This window comes from Topomyia yanbarensis, chromosome 3 (assembly GCF_030247195.1).
Source record: "Topomyia yanbarensis strain Yona2022 chromosome 3, ASM3024719v1, whole genome shotgun sequence".
In the NCBI taxonomy this organism is placed as follows: Eukaryota; Metazoa; Arthropoda; class Insecta; order Diptera; family Culicidae; genus Topomyia; species Topomyia yanbarensis.
The window spans coordinates 274559351-274577637 of NC_080672.1; the positions used below are offsets into that span (position 1 = coordinate 274559351).

The window sequence follows — 18287 nt, forward strand, 5'->3', positions numbered from 1 at the left end:
CTAAGGTACTGTTAGCATGATAATTTTTAATTTTCATTATCATGGAAAAAAATGAAATCCCACATTATGGCAATTAATTCTTTGTGCCAAACACTGTCGTAAGCTTTTTCGATGTCTAGAAGAGCAACTCCAGTGGACTAGCCCTCTGAGATATTTTCCTTTATCAATTCAAGCTGCGTGGGAAGAAAGATATAATTCTCATTGATATGTGACATCATTCTGGTTAGGCATGATTTTTTCACATAATTGACTAATAGAAGAGAGTAAAATAATTGGTCGATAGCTAGATTCTTCTGCTGGATTTTCATCTGGCTTCAGAATAGAAATAGCCTTAGCATTTTTCCATCTTTTAGGAAAGTATGCTAATTCAAATCATTCGTTGAAAGTATCTCAAAATTTTCATTTCTTAAGAGTGTGAATCTATGCTTAACCTTCCGGCAGTCCGTTCAGTGGTCCATGAGCGCGACTTTCGGAGAGTTAATTTCTTTTTGAAGATCCTGATAGATACATTTCATAGCAGGATCTTCGAATATTCTTCTGGAGAATCAGAAGTTGAAGATCGACGTCAATTTTACCTGTGTTGTTGGTACTGATAAATTTCTAGCATCAACTATAGAATCAGTTAAATTTTGTTATGCCGTATCAATGTTAGCTTTAATTTGTAAATCATGATCATGATTAAAATCATTCTCAATATAATTTTTGTACCTTTCCCAATTCACTTAGTAATAATTAAAAACTGAGCTAATGGGATTGGAAACAGCCTCTTGAGAAAGTGAAAAAGTTACTGGAAGGAGACAGAATCAAAGTCTGCGTATGTAGGAAATCGATTCGCTACAAATGTGACTTTGTTCTGTCAAAACCAAATCAATTGTTGATGGAATCCTTACAGACGAATAGCACGTAGGTCCATTTGGGAACAAAATTGAATAATAATCAGCAGAGGAATCATTAAAATGTAGTTTACCGTTGGAATTGCTTTGAACATTATTCCAGGATCGGTGTTTGGCGTCGAAATCACCGATTATAAAGGTTTTCGACCTATTGCTTGTTTTTGTATATCTGCTTTTACTGTATCGATTTTGTTGGCTATTTTCGGCAAATTTGAGACTAAGAGAAACGAAAGCAATGATATTGAAAGACGGATAGGTATTCTACGGATTTGTCATGTTCGGGAGTTACGGATTTAAGATTGTGGTCACGCATGAAATTCCCATATAAAACGAAATTAGCATGTTATCTAAAATATGTAAAAGTTCATAAAATGTGTTACAAATTGCTTGGATTTATAGTTTCAGTTCACTGATGGCCAGTCAAACGCACATTGATCACTTTGGACATCACTCTAAAATCAAAGCTACAACATCCTTAGTAAATGCCATTATATTCCATTGGAAACGGAGCTCCGGTTCCTGTGTTACGGCTTGAAGATTACTAATTGCAAATCAAAGTATTTTTGACCACATTGAGAACCGTTGAAAATTCCGGAAGATCCGTGGAAATGGAATTAGATTCACACTTGTTTCTCATATATTGCCGTATTGATTCTCATTCTGTTTAAATGAAGTGTGCAGTATTCACATTGATTGTGACAAAATTGCATGTGAACGAAGTATTGATTCCGGAGGTATGAGTAGAAGAATCCGATTACAACGTGAAGTTCCTGTATAAACTTTATTGCCTTTCTCCTATGGATAGGTTATGCAATCACTCTGAAAATCGACTTTTTACCCGAGGCCCGGATGGCTCAGTCTCTTATACCAATATACTCACTTCGTTGAGTTTGTAAAATGTGTGTGTGCGTATGTGTATATGTATGTTACCAACAATCGCACATCGGTTACTCAAAGATGGCCGAACCGATTTTCTCAAACTAAGTAATGAAAGGCATTAGTTGCTATTGAATCTAATTCTGATCTGACATCGGAAAGCGGTCATGCAGTAAATCTCCATATAAACAGGTACCACCTTGACATCTAGATGATAGAAAACCTATTAAAATGGGTGCATTGTTTGCATTGTGGATGACTTGTATGGTCTTGGTAGGGTAAAAGTGTTTAATACGCCCCACTGGGGCTAAATGCCCCTCTTCGATTCCCAGGATTCCTGAATTATCTAAAAAGTAAAAATGACTGATAACAGTATCGTTTCATGAAATCAACGTACTAAGTTAGTTTTCTATTTTTAATATGTTGCAAAACAACAATATATACACAAAAGTTTCAAAAGAGCTACTTTTATGTAAGCGTCCACTTTTTCCAATAACATTACAACCAATTAGAAACAGTCGGATTCGATAGAACTATTTCAAGTGGCTTACTAGAATATTGTAGTTACTATCTTAGTTTTTAGCTTGGCTTAAAACTATGTGTGTGTAGAATTATTCATGTATTCACAACAGCTCATCACCGGCCAAAACCCCCCTTACCCATTGTTGTGGGGCATACTCACCGATTGCTGTGGGGCATACCGTCCTCTTGTTGTGGGACATTTTGCCCTGGGTGAAAGAAAAAACTAGAATTTAGGCATCTTTGAAAAATGTTTAATAGTACTTGTATCAGGATGTTTTTAATAAAAAATGAAACGGGTACTAATTTCTAACTAATATAACAATAAATTAGAGTCGTTAGTGAGAAGATCATAGCGTCGAACGGTGAAATATAGCTATTTTTCCTTAAGGGGGCGTATTAGACCTGTTTACCCTATTAGAAGGAGATTCGTAACCAGTGCTATAATAGGTGGTAGTAAAACATCATCATCAAATCATTATTTGATATTTAACAAGTTAACATCTGAAGCTTGTTTCATTCGCAATCCATCGTAATTAATGCATACATTTACTATATTAATTTGATCGAGGCCTTTATATATGCGGTTTATTCTTTTTCCCTATGCAGGTATTTGCAAACGCGAGAAATCTAGATCGATTAATTGTTTACACTATACTCGCAATGTTCTTTTTAAAATTTATTTTTATATTATATCATATATTTAACTTGAATTATATGCATGCTATATTACTATATAATACTAATTTTATTATATTCATTTTGTTCATAATATTGATTTATTCTTTTAGTTCATGACATCTTAATATTTTTAATGTTGTTTAATGTATATTTTTTCATATTCGTTTATGTTTGATGCATTTCATTCATTATGTTTTCCTATACTGTCTTCTTTTATTAGTAACATTTTATCAGCATCACGCGCGTTCATTTTATTTTATTTATTTATTTATTTATTTATTGGAGCATGGAAAACCCCTCTTGAGATGAGAAAACATAAGCACTTTTCTCAAATGGGCGCAAAACCTCCTCGTCTTTTCGTAGCAACAGATATAACATAATCCAAATGATACATAATTACTTATATCCTAAAATAACACATCTTATCTAATATTATAATAACAATAAGCGTTACGAACTATATATTAAACTACGGGTCATGTTTTAAAATAACACTGTATAGATGTCTAAGGGAAACACGGGATAAGTTAAAGTCAAAGGACGTGTAACGTTGGTTGAAAATTTTGCACATGCTTGCCATCGGTTCGTTGAACTCATAATTTGTTCTAGCAGTGGGTGTGAAGAGAAAAGAGTAGGCCCGGAGCGTCCTGCGTCTAATGTTAATGTTGAGTTGGCTAAGGAGGCTGGGACAGTCTATATTGTCCAAAAGTAAGTCAGTTATGAACATTGCTTTTGAGATGTTGCGCCGGTCGTTGAGTGTTTCAAGACCAATCAGGTTGCAACGGTGCTCATAACTCGGGAGATTTATTAGATCTCTCCAAGGCAACTGACGCAGAGTGAAGCGAACAAATTTACGTTGTACTGCCTCAATGCGCTGCACTCCATTGTGGTAAGAAGGCGACCAAACGACTGCCGAATACTCCAGTAACGAGCGAACAAGGGCGACATACAACGCCTTTAAGCAATGGATGTTTTTGAATGATTTAGTCATCCGGAATATAAAGCCGAGCTGTTTGGATGCCTTGGACACGATGTATGATATGTGATCACAGAACGACAGTTTACTATCTAGCATGACCCCGAGATATCGAGCTGCTGTTCCAGAAACTGGGTATCATTCAGATTACAAATTCTTAGGTATAATTTGATATCATCGGCGTAGGAAAACTTTAAGCATCTCAAAGTGAGATTGACGTCATTGATGTAAATTAGAAATAGGAGAGGTCCAAGGTGACTTCCTTGTGGTACACCAGAGGTAACGGTAATTGATTCAGAGATACTATCTCCTATTTTCACTGACATTTCGCGACCAACAACATACGAGTTTAGCCAGTCGAGGAACATTCCGTGAAAACCGAGACGCTTGAGTTTCGCTATGGCGATATCGTGATTAATTTTATCAAATGCAGCGGACAGATCGGTGTAAATTGCATCCGTTTGATGTCATTTCTCCATCTCTTGGATGATGTAGATTGGTATTTGTTAAACGCTTGGGAAAGAATCCGTGTTGATCAGCGGATATGTAGTGTGAGCAGCAGCGTGACATGAAATCAACTATTTTCAAATCGAACAGCTTAGACGATGCACATAAAGCTGCAATGCCGCGATAGTTAGAGATGCCCTCTCGCAGGTTGATGGGATTGACGGTATTGTAAACATCATCAAGCCACAATAGATTCAATAGAGTTATCTAAATATAAGGACCTTCGCTCTTTTTAGTTTTTATTTGCACCAAGTTCTACTACTAGAGGTTAATTAGTTCTCATGTTAATAATCCACTAAACATTATGACTACTGAGGATTTGATTTATATAAGAAGCCCGCTTCAAGATGTTGATTACAATACGCCTCGATAGTGGTGTGTCGAGGAGGCCGGGAGGGCTGATATGAGCCTTTTTTCTGTTCTATACCTTTCCTCTATTTACCAGCTCATAACCAACAATCAACCAGTAACAAATAGATAATTGAGAAAGGATGTGCTATGTGTGGTGATTGGCTATTCAAGTATTAGTAGTGTTTGAAGTACTAATGTATGTCTCATGTGATGATCATAACTTCAGCTGCATCTTGTACCTATCTAATCTATTACGTCTCTCATATATTGTCTTTTATTTCTTCTTTTCGAGTCCTATACTGTCATTATACACCCGCCTTCAGCTGGGTCAACAAAGATGGTGATAGTGAACGTCTTAACACTCACACATTCTCAAACGCGGTCTCAGCGGGAACCTACGAAAATGCCATCGTGCACGCGATTACGAATCGGTCACGTCCGAAAGTCTATCCTTGATCCTAGAAGACTAGGTCCATGCCTTCAGCTGGACCAATTAAGAAAATACGCCTATACCTATTAGACAACACGCGACATGACCGGGAACCCTATCGATATAAAGGATCCCACTCTCTGCCAGAATTCTAACCGCGCACTGAAAATTTAATATCAGACTCACGGTTCGCGCGACCATTCAAGAACACACGTTACAAAATCACGTCAGCGCACAAACGTTAGAGCCCCTCGCGATTTTCCAAGTAACCTACGCCCACGAACTCGCAAACATGATTACACCCCGGTGATAAGGTGAAAATCTCACTCAGCGCTCATAAACTTAGCAACACGATCTCAAGCGTCAACCTACAAACTCCCGCGCTCGCGCCATCATGAATCGGGATCGTCCGGAAGTCTCTATCCTCGGTACCAACAATCTAGGTCCTTGTTAATTAATAAAAAAAAATAGAATTGAAAAATAACTCCCATATCCACTAGACAAAACGTTCCATGGCGACATGACCGGAAACTCTAGTGATATGGGGTAACTCTCTCCCTGTCAGAATGTGATTCGTACACCGAAAGCTAAAGATCAGAATGACGGTCCGCGAATATATGAATGGCCGCAGGGTTTCAAAATCGAATTTATACACGCGAAGTCATATACACGCGAGCACACGCGACGAACACGTTAACATACGAACGCTTAAGCCCTTCGCGATCATCTACGCACACCTATGCCCGAGATCGCGTAAACTTGATAATACTCCCGCAATTGTGTGAACGTTTTAGTACTTACGATGTTACAAACGCGGTCTCAAACTAGAACCCGCAAACGCGCGCGATCATGAATCGGTCACGTCCGGAAATCTTTAGCAATTTAGGTCCATACATTCAGTTGGACCAATCAAAAAAAAAATAAAGCTCATATCCATTAGACCACGCGTTCTACGGCGACATGAATGGGAATTCTAATGATATGTAAGAATCCACTTTCTTCTGGAATCTGAACCGTGCACCAAAAATCAAAATTAAGTATCAGGTTTACGGTCCGCGCGCGATCATTCTAGAACACACGCGAATATGCGAAAGGCACACGGTTATGAAATAGAATGTATACACGTGAAGTTCATACACGTTAGCACACGCGACATACAAACGCGCACGCGACATACAAACGCACACGCGACATACAAACGCACACGCGATCGAGCACGTTAACGTACAAATGTTCGAGCCCTTCGCGATGATACACGCGATCGCGAGTCCCTACCCCCGCACATACCTGAACCGTACAATGAATATCACATTCAGAATCACGGCCCGCTACAATAGGGATCTTTAATTTGGAAAAATTGTGCCAGTTTTTCATATGTATTGGTAGCGGGTGTCCTTACGAGTACACTCATATCATTCTTAAACCTTAATTATTCCTTTATGATTTTTAAATTTAAAAAAACCAAATTAAACTCAACCAGCAAACTGACAGTTGTCCTACTAAATGACTTATCTGCAAATATCTCGTTCGCCTCATTGTTAACCGGGACAGCACCCCACACAGCATTATCTGGTACTTTGTCAATCCGCTAGCAACCTGCCATCCCAAGTTTCATCTGCAAACTATGGTAGATCTGATAAGGCAACCTATAGAGTCGTGCAATTCGCATGGGTTTGGATGTGTTATTGTCCTAAAAGGAAACAAACTAAAAAATGTTTTTTTCAATAGTTTCGGGCCAAAAAATTGAAAAAGGACTGAGATATTAACTCACGGTACTAATCTGCATCAGAATATGCCTTAACCCGCACACCCCTAAAGATCCCTATTGGCCTAAAGCAGTGTTTTAGTGGGTGACATTGCCTGTCTCGTCTGCAAATTGTAGTATGTGATTCTGACGGGGAGCCCTTCCGAGAACCTAGCTCTACAGCTCCAGTAGGACAACTCTCGAAAAAAAATGCCGCGATAGTTAGAGATGAAACGACTTTTTCCAGATTTCTGGGAATGTTCCCGTAGATAGCGAACGGTTGAATATAGCTGCCAATGGGAACGCGACGTTAGTTGCACAATTTTCCAAAACTATCGATGGAATGCCATCAGGGCCGGGATTAAATGAGTTTTTTAAGAGTAAGTACGCTTCTAGAACCACTGCATTAGAGACGAGTGATGGAAATCCAACGGATGGAAAGCACGGAACATTATTTGCCGCGATTAAGATGAAATTGCTGTCAAGGTCTTCATTGCTGAATGTCATATTACTATACTATTTGAATTATATGTGCGATATTTGTTTCATTTACACTTCACTTACTTATTACTTATTAAAATAAATTATTTATTACCTGCATTATATTTTTTATTTATTGTTATATGACATTATTATGTACATTGTAGACACCGTCTTAATAACATTTCAGCTCTATTAAAAAGCAGAATATGAGTGACCGAAAGAAGAGTTCGTAGGACCCGCTTTGAATATATTACAGTGTAGAAGTTGGATGTAGATTTCAGGCGTTAAGGTCGGACTGGGGATTAATCCTGATTTTATAGGGCGTTATATTTGCAATATATAAATTTTTATTAATTTATAAATTATATTTTATTCCTTTCGAGTATTTCATTACCTTTTACTATAATTATTTGGACTATGTGTAGGGGTGACCGGGGTTGGTTGGCCGAAGGGGCAGGTTGGCCGAGTGCCTTTTATAAGAAGGCTATTATGCACAGTAGCGACATCTATAGTGATTTTTGTGGGGTATTAGGTCACCAATGTACCGACATAATTTCAGGTGTTTTGGTGGTGTCGTTTGTACAGGAGCACGTTTGTTCTTTTTTCGGCACTGGTGAGTAAATTTCTGTTTCTGAAAAATAATATGTGTAACGCGAATCAATTTACATCCGATTTCCAATAACTTTGTACTGTTGGAAAGGGTATTCAAAACCCAACAAAATGGTATAACGGTTACCAGTGTAAACTTATATTTGTTTGTGTAAATCGTGATTGTTCTCGAAAATATACATTGGGGTAGTTGGCCGAGTTGTAAATTTAGTGTAGAGTAATGTTCACGTTGATATTTGTGAAATGCCAACCTTTTTCAAAGCAAAATTTGATGTTATGCTAATATTGATGATTATAAGGAAGAATATACATGACAAATAAGTAATAAAAATAATTTAAAATTATTACCAAATTGATATAAGAGATCAGAATGATTGAAAGTCAGAAACCTCAGCATTGGGGTTGGTTGGCCGATTTTTCTTTCCGCATTTCTTTGCTAATAAATTTTTCCCTGATTTTTTTCATGAATGAAAAAAATTACATATGTGCTCAAGGGTCGTATCTTCATGACAGCGCAAAACGATTTTCAAAAAGTCTAACCAGAATGAGTACAGAAATTCCGAAAGAAAAATTCGGCCAACCAGCCCCGGTCTCCCCTATCATATTCGTTATATGCATTATTCCATGATATTTATTTATTTAATTATTTGGGCAGGGAGGGTGCATCTGGGTATCATACAAACTGTGTCATGGATTAGGGTACGTGGATCGCCTGTCTCTAGTCACAAAATAATAATGTCTGCCCTGACTTCCCAATTTTTTGGAATTACGTAATTATTGTAAATATTTCAATCTGTCACGGCACGGTAAGTTAGACGCGCTCTTCTCACAAACCATCAGGTAGTGTCTTAACGAGTTTTGCAAATGCTGCTATTCAAACGACTGGATTTTATTGTTGGAAGGAGATTCTTTGTCCCTGTGGAGTGCACATAAGAACTTCTGCTTATGGATACAACCCTTTTTGGCCCTTCATACAGCTATAAATTGAAAGTCAGTTGCTAGCAACATTTAGCTTTACTGATAAAAGTAACTGCAGCCACTGACGTAGCCCTTGCACTGATGGTGGGTTCCCTACATCATCATCACATCTTCTAAGTAATGAAAGGCATTAGTTGCTATTGAATCTAATTCTGATCTGACATCCGAAAGCGATCATACAGTAAATCCCTATATAAACTGGTACCACCTTGACATCTAGATGATAGAAAACCTATTAAAACGGGCGCTAATTTACTTTTGAATTGCAGGTTCGTAGTCGCTTTGATCACATTGGCCACCTAGGATGGTCTTGATGTCCCGGAGAACTTGCCAATGTTCAGAAATAATTTCACACCTCAGAGAATTCTTAACCGATTTTCACCATCATCAAAATTTGCAATATTTGATGCAATGCTTCAATTGACTACTATTGAATTTCATCCCGATCTGACTTTCGGTTACTGATTCGGTTCCGGAGTTACATGTTGGTTAGTGCGGTCACGTAGAAATTACCCATATAACTGTACCATCCCAATACTTATTTTTTGACTCTTATATAAAAAGGCACTACTCTGAAAATTGTCGACCTAATCCAAGCCATTTCTTTTACTTAAATAGGTATTCTGGATTTTAACAAGGGCGTTGCACAACCATCCTCTCAACACATCCCACTCCCATCTAACTCCTCTCAGATCCCTCTCCATCACCCCCTCCTCGCTCTGAGACTACCACACCATCCCACCTCCTACAGATCCATAACTCTCTCATTCCAATAGCCTTCACCTATCAGGCATATCAAAGTAAGCTGGGGATGGTGGCTCTGGGTTATAACTTTTTCATCCCCCTCACACACCCAAGAAGACACAATTGAACTAATACTGATTAAGGTTGGACAGAGAATGGACAAAAATCGAAAACGAAAAAAGTAGTTTTTCCCCACCGTGTGTTAGATCTTTATAAAAATCAATCAGCTTATGTAGAATGTTGTTACAGTACAGCTGATTGATTTTTATGAAGATCTAACACACGGTGGGGAAAATCTGCTTTTTTCGTTTTCGATTTTTGCCCATTCTCTGTTCTACTTCGATCCTACCTTGTACACCGCGAAGTCGTTGTTCAAATTGGCGATATTGCTTCAGAATCCTTTATCAACACTTCCAGAGTTCTTCAAGGTAGTACGCTGGGTCCACCGCTTTTTTCACTGTTCGTGAATGATGCAGTTTTTTGCCGACGACTTAAATTTTTTTCTTGTTATACGAAATGAAGCCGATTGCCGTGAGCTACAGCTTCTTATCGACACCTTTTATAGCTGGTGTGTAAGAAACATGATGGTCCTTAGTGTGTGTGTGTGTGTGTGTGTGTGTGTGTGTGTGTGTGTGTGTTAACCTTCCTATCTCCCACTAGCTGGTAGTGATTTACAGAAAAAAGATGTTTGCATGTATTTAAACATTCATGCAAATAACTTGGTTCACGGATTTAGGAAGGTGTTAGCTCAATTGACTTTCCGATGACCCATTTCGTGTACAGTGCCAGACATGTTCCGAGGTCATCGTTCCATCAACTAGCCCCGCCTTACTGTAATGTTTGTATCAATTGGATTGTAACATTACAGTAAAACTTTCATTTCCATTTAAGCAGGAAATCGACGCGTATTTATTATAATGGTTCAATTTGTATATATATATAACATAACACATGTGTACTAGAACTTACCATTTTTTCAGTTTTCTACCTTCATTCATATCTTCCATTTATGTCTCCTTTAACTCTCATCCACATTTCTTGAATTCCTGCTTATTTAAGAAAGAAAAGGGGAAATAATAAAAAAGAACCGATAGACTCCGTGTTTTCCTCAGCGCTTCCGTTTCTCCTAGTCTGGTGTCACTGCCTATTGGACTTGTGTAAGTTGTTCCATTGGAGATCTCCAAGGAGCTGTAATTGGAGAAAGATCTGACTTCTATCCAGAAGTATCAGTTTTTCACATTAATAGATTATATATGTACACTACAAAACAATCCCGTGTATAATGCAACAATTTTTTGAACATTTATATGTACATATACACACATAAACACATACACATATATACACACATGTATACATAAAACCGATTTAATCCACCCATCAGTGGGATGAGACACCTCTCATACATATAACTGTTGTATTATTCATTAATTTGCCAAACGCACGCAAAGCTGGCAAGCAACTATATGTGAGACAAGCACAGCCTCGAGTCCTGCACGTATAACACGTATAATAAACTGAATAAATTAAAAAAAACAGTAACAAAACAAACCAAAAATCAAAACAATTATGAAACAAAAAAGTTATTCATAAAATGGATAGAATGATCCATATAAATCAAATTAATAAAACAAATCAAATTAGCTCAAATGAAAATCAGACAATATTAAAAAAGTTATGAAATTAAGAGAGTGAACTAAATTGTTTCAAGCTAACTAACTGTCATCCAATAACTAAAAGAACTGACTAAACCGAATTAATAAAATGAAGAAACTGAACAATATATGAACTGGGAAAAACTAACAATTTAATAAAATGATTAAAACAAATGAAACAATTAACATGAATAAAACAATAAAAAAAATTATTGAATTAATAAGATAAATAATATGAATAATGTGGATAACACTAACCGCCATGTTTGAAAAATGCAAAAACAACCAAGTCCATTGCAGGCGCCAGAAAATTTGTCGTCTAAGTATTGAAATTGCCTTTAAATCGCATTCGCAAATAGCATTTGTTCATAGGGGCAATTAGAACAGGCGAGTTGAGTCAAACGTTAAACTATTAAAATCGCCTGACGATCTTAGTCCGCATTTTTTTTTTGACCGGGTACTGACTCCATTCAGATATCCGAACCGGTTCCGGAATGAGTTTAACTGGGAATCAGTGAAATCGTTGCATCAACTAGTCAAGTTCAGACGGCGCTGTCGATGCTAAGTGGGAATATTTTTTTGGTAGCTCGCGCACATACATAGTAAAATAATTGTGATGTGACGATAAAATCACTACGTCAAATTACACTATTCCAACGATACTTTTGCCTACCAACACATAACACAACAGGAGGAACGACCTACCGAGCGATTAACCTCGATTTGCTATCAAATATATTACATTTCACTGCAAAATCCTGCAAACTATGGGAGGAACACAAAATCACTTCCGAGAGATTCGGCAGTGCTCAGAAACATGATGGTCCTTAGTGTTGCAAAATGTTTTGTCATCAGCTATTTTCGAACGAGAAATATGCTTACCTTCAACTATAACATCGCAGGAACTCAGCTGCAACGCGTTGACCACGTGAAGGATCTAGGAGTCATTCTTGATGAAAAGCTAACGTATACTCATCACGTCTTTGCGTCCATCGACAAAGCCAATCGATTACTGGAATTTATTTTCAAAATTTCCAGTGAATTTCGGGATCCTCTGTGTTTCAAGGCTCTTTATTGCTCATTGGTGTGCTCGCAGTTGGAATTTGCAAACGTCGTTTGGTGCCCCTATCAAGCAACGTGGAGCCTTAGGATCGAAGCAGTCCAGCGTAAATTCATACGATATGCGTTACGTGGATTGCCGTGGAACGATCCGTTAAACCTGCCACCGTACGAGGACCGTTGTCGTCTTTTAGGACTTAATACTGCATCGGAGACATGCAGCGCAGGCTACTTTCGTGTCAAAGATTCTGCTGGCTGAATATGATGATCCGGAGCTACTAGCGTAAATCAGCCTCTACGCGCCTACCCGTTCTCTTCGCCCACGAGCCCTGCTGCATTCTGAAATGCGCAGCACTAACTACGCTGCCCACGGTGTCGTTTTTAACAACTTTATGCAAAAAAATTCAGCATCTCTGAAACTTCAGGATATGAAAGAATGTGCTTTCCCCTTTCATTTGAAACCAACATCAAAATAATCCGTCGGGGGGTCTAGAGTAACTTTTTTTTGAAGTATTTTTTCGTGAAAACATAGATTTTACAATGGAATTAGTTCATATTTCTGCCCCTAGATGGTGCTTTAGACATTCGAACAACACTAAAAGTGAGAATTTGATAGATTATTTAATTGTCTACAATTTTGTTACCAACTAAAAACCGTTTTGAAATTATCCCGAAAAGTAGTTTAATATTTTAACGATTTCTAAGTCTAAGTTAGTTTCACAGAAGACCTAGTGGTTTGTTAATTCACAAGCACTTTTTTATTTGCCAAATAGTTGTGTTTGGTTCAATAGTGAATTCAGCGGAATTTGAGAGCTTGGAAAGTCATCTTTTAGCTGAAAATTATAATTCCCTGATACAAGGCACCATTCATATTTTTAGGATGAGAAGTTTTAGATAAGTGTTGACCAAACTAGTATGATATTAATATTCTTTTTCATGATGGTAAGTGATTCCTCCCACAGAAACAGCCTTTTCAATTATGTATGCCTTCTTTTTCATTTTTTCGATTGTTCTCAGGGATGACTGGTAACTATTCTTACATGAATCTCCTACTCTGTTAGCATCTTCGTATAAAATTGACTTGTCCTGAACTTCAACCATTATATTTGAACAAACTCAATGAAACTTTTAACGCACCATTGCAATATTTCGCGGATTTCATTGCAACGCTTGGTTAAAAACGCTGATTATCCGTTTTCAAAATTAACTCAATGTGACAAACAGTGAACAAAAAACTTTGAGTTTTTGGATCAAGATAATTTTTTTTGATATATTCGAGGACTTCCATGTATATAAGGTTATTGTTGTACTCAAATCATATTTTGTTTTCAAAGTAATACATTTCGCATAATCTAGGCTCAATTTAGTAACGAAATCTCGCATAATTGATAGGAAATGGCCGTAAAATCCAACTGCCACAATATGCTTTGCGGAGAAAATTTGTATAAATCATTTCACACTAACCACTAATTTGGACAGTTACTACTGTGGTTTGCGTTAAATTAGAAACGGTGTGTCCCAAAATTTCGTTTTGAACGGAATTTTAATAGCTGACTTAAGCGATCATAACCTAAATTATACAACGTTTGGTCCTTTCTAAAACACCCGTGTAACAAAATATAAATGTAAGCAAACCCTTGTAACCAAGCAATACGTTCCGATTAATGGTAGTCCCTTTGAACCTATCGGGCAAGATTACAATCCAAAAGCACAAAAAGTTTTCTGACTCTGTCAAATATCCTAATTTTCAGAAGATCAATTAGAATTGTAAACGTAATGAATGCCGTCTAATATTTTCATTCCACTAAACCCAATTATTTTTTTTGTAATATAATAAGTGCGAGAAAACATATTTCCAAACCACTAGGCCTCGTGTGAAACTATCTTAGATATAACTTTGTTAAAATCTTAAACAACTTTTCCGGATGATTTCAGATCAAGTTTTAGTGGTCAACAAACTTGTAGACAAATAAATTTTCTATTAAATTCTCACTTTTAGTGTTGTTCGAATGTATAAAGCACCATCTAGAGACAGAAATATGAATTATCTCCAGTAGTAAAACCTATATTGTTACGAAAAAAAAAACTTAAAAAAAAGTTCCTCTGGACCCCCCGACGGATTATTTTGATCTTAGTTTCAAATGAAAGGGGAAAGCCCATTCTTTCATATTTCGAAGTTTCAGAGATGCTGAATTTTTTTGCATAAAATTGTTCTAATAAATACACCGTGTGCCAATAGTCCGATTTTAGCAATGAGTCATCGCTTCAACGAGTTTGCTGAAATTTTCGACTTCGTCGTGAATTCTTCGCAGTTTCGTCGTCGTGTATTGTCACTAGTTTAATTGTGTTTAGTTTAACTTAGTTTAGTTTAGTTCGTTTAGACAAATTGTCAGTTGGACTTTTTTATACAAATACAAATACAAACATTAAGCAACAGACATTTCCACATACATAATTTGGAGACATGAAAGGCACCACTAGGTGGATTAAAACAGGTTTTTATTCATTAAATCGCGAATAACTTCTTATTGTTTTCAACTGATGGCACACACTTAATATCGGGATCGGTCTGAAATGAAAACTAAGAACAAGACAAGCACAGGAAACAACTTTAATTTACAATGCAAAAGCACAATGGCAGGCATCTTCAAAACCAATTAGTCTCGCTGCTTGAACGAGAACATATAAAAAGCCATAGGAACGCAGAATGCTCATAAGATGTAGAGGTTTTCCGCCCCTTTAAAATGGCTTCCAGGTGGCCTGTGTAGTCAATTAACTTTCCCGATGGAAACTGTCGGTACCATTCGCAATACCAGCTCACCTCATCAAGGACCCTGATATAAAATGAAGTATCCAGTCATTAGTTGTAATTTGTGCACTTATCTGCGAGTGTGCTTCATCCCTTTCCATCGATCAACAATTTCCAGGCAAGAATGGCAAAGTCTTTGGGGTACATTCCACCATCGTTGGTCGTTGTCGCTTGATTGATACACTCGGATTATGAAACCAAAACTAGATAGAGTTTCTTCAGGGATTGAAATTGTGTTCCAATGATTGTTGGGTAACACACACTGAACATAATAAACTCAAAAACTGGCGTTTGGCCAGTGTAATGTCCCAACCAATCCACCCATTGAAGCTCATTTGGAAACGGATATGTAAGCCCCATAAAATTCATATCCGTTGCATTGTATTGGTCGTGCCGTAACATCGCAAAATGAAATTCATCCAGTGTAAATGGGGGAAACACTTTTCAGTTTGAATGATTGATTTTTCTGCATTCGATTTCTGATTTTCTCTATTTTTTCTTCTCGTTTCGCAGCCAAAGGAATGTACGTTGGAGCCCCATGTGAGTTCACGTGCCACGCCAAACTGCATCACGTGTACTGTGATCCCTCTACCAACACGTGCAGCTGCGAAAAAGACTATCTAGTACTGATCGGAATACTAAGAGGATGTGCCAAGCGTAAGTTATTCAACCTTGTCCCCCATTTCGCGTTGCTATTTGGGTACAAAACTGATAGAAACGCATGAGCGTTGATCCTGAAATTCTCCCTCTGTTACCAGTACGAAACAAGAAACGAACTTTGACATGCCGCTAGAAGTTGGGTATTTTGCGCAACTAATCATCAACCAAATTAATGCTATCTAGAGTGTATATCCTTCTCAAACCGATTTGATATAGGTGAGGGAATTTCACCATCTATTTGGCACCAAGCCAAATAGCATTTTTCGCAAAAAAAAATAGTTCCTGTTTCGTTTGGCGACGACTTTTTCCGCAGGCTTTTCGAGAAAACGCCACTGAACTGGGTGAGAGGAAGGAGAACCTTTTTGTGGCGTGATAGTGCAAATGCCTGGATTTGTGTGTGTGTCTGCAATTGTGCTTCCAATGCGATGATGGCATAGTCGTGGTCGCTCCGGGCAGTTGCCTCATGCTTGCAAAGCAAGGACGCCGGGGAGTTTAAGTGCGGTATACTGGGACTAGAATTATGCTATTTGGCCGTGTGTCGGCGGTTGATGGCAAATTTATCTGTTGGTCACATGTGTGAGCATATTGGATGTGGAACAGAATTGAAAAGTGCGGTCAGGCAGTGCTATCAAGGTGTATTTGAGGCTACAATTTGCACGATGCTACAAGTTTTAATTGTGCTAGAAAATATAGCATGATGTCGACCATATATAGAGCAGTGTAGATAGAGCTCCGATTTCTGAGGGTAATTACATTAAAAAGCGTTGGTACTAAATGATTGTGGAATGCACTATAATTAGTTATTGCATTCCCAATGAGTAACGATTTTTTGTCACTGAACGAAGTTACTAAAGTACGAATGTACTGGGGTTCGGAATTCAACAGGTAATTTTATTGCATTTTTGTTTCGTTTAGAACCGTTCCGTTCCAAGTGTTCGGCGCAAATTTTATTATTATATCAATGAATCACAGTTTTGATACGCCTTCACATTAGAACAAGCGTGGGATCACACAACACAAATGCATTATTAAGTCGTTGCATTTCGTAAGCACGATGTAATTCGTACATTGGAGACCAGTGATTCATTCTAACACAACTGTCCCAGTCCAAACGAGAACTTGGCCTGAGAGCCAACTATAGCGGACCACGACCATCTTTACTGTAACTTGAGATATTAGAAAGTAAACGTTGATGTGGCACTTACTTAATGGAAATACCCGATTCAGTTGCACTCCCATAAGTACCACGGATTGGGTAGTGGGTAGGTATTTAGTTAGCATTGTGTTGTGGATGTTTTGTATTTACTGATTTCACTTATTCAAAATAATAGACCGGCACCAAAATTTACTTTTTTTCGGAATACCGCTCAATTGAAATGTGATATCGTCGGATACCAAATATGAGCCTTAAGCGCTTACTTCTGGTTTAGCCAGAAGAATTTTTAGGCTTTTATGTGAGAATATATGAAAAATCGGAAATGCAAACAAAAATTCAGTAAAATATCTCAAGATCATCTTGTGCATACCAATATCAAAAAGAATGTAAGAATCAACATTGCCGAAGGCTGCAAAATAATTCGACTTTTCAGTAAAAAAAATATTCCCATTAAATTCATGTATTGCCTCTCTTTCTCGCACATGCTTAGAATACGAGATTTGCAAAAATTCTGTTGACCTTTAAAGTTGAATAGCCTTCAACAAAAGTGATTGGTATAGAATAATCTAGTGGCCTTAAAATTTGAGATATACAGAGTTACTGTGAGATTTTTTATTGAATTTTTAGTTTTCGTTTCCGATTTTTCATATATACAGTAAAGACCCGTTTTTATCAGCCCCTTGGTGAATTTTAGGCTGATAAAATAGCGACGTTGATAAAATCGGGACATATATTTTTCACATAATTTTTGTTTTTGCATATTTCGGATCTCTAAGATAAAAAAAATATGCTCAAGAAAGGATTGACTCGAAATCAGCTTGGTTCGTCTGCTAGAGCCCATCAAACTACCAACTATCACTTTTTATACAAGGCTGACAAAATCGGGTAAAAACCTAATAAAATCGGGGGTAAACAAAATCGGGGCTGATAAAATCGGATGCTGATAAAATCGGGTCATCATTGCATTACTTTAGAAACTTGAAAACTCTTGTGAGTGAACTATACAACTAGAAAAAATCGTGTAAATTTGCGTCTCCTGACCCTGACATATACGAGCATCAAAAATGTCTTACTTTTAAGTTTGATTTAATTTAATTTTAATGACGTTAAATTTCGTAAACGGAACACGGTTATATTTCGTCAGTTCGTGAACTACG

At 37.5% G+C, this 18287-nt stretch overlaps 1 protein-coding gene across 3 annotated transcripts in view; it reads left to right on the forward strand.

Moving 5' to 3' along the window:
* The window catches only part of LOC131690257 (uncharacterized), a 113969-nt gene that overhangs the window by 30613 nt on the left and 65069 nt on the right, over positions 1-18287 (forward strand). For all 3 annotated transcript variants that reach the window (XM_058975883.1, XM_058975885.1, XM_058975884.1), the window contains exon 3: positions 15828-15971. In XM_058975883.1, coding sequence (XP_058831866.1) covers positions 15828-15971 — 144 coding nt within the window. The remainder of the gene's footprint in view (positions 1-15827; positions 15972-18287) is intronic.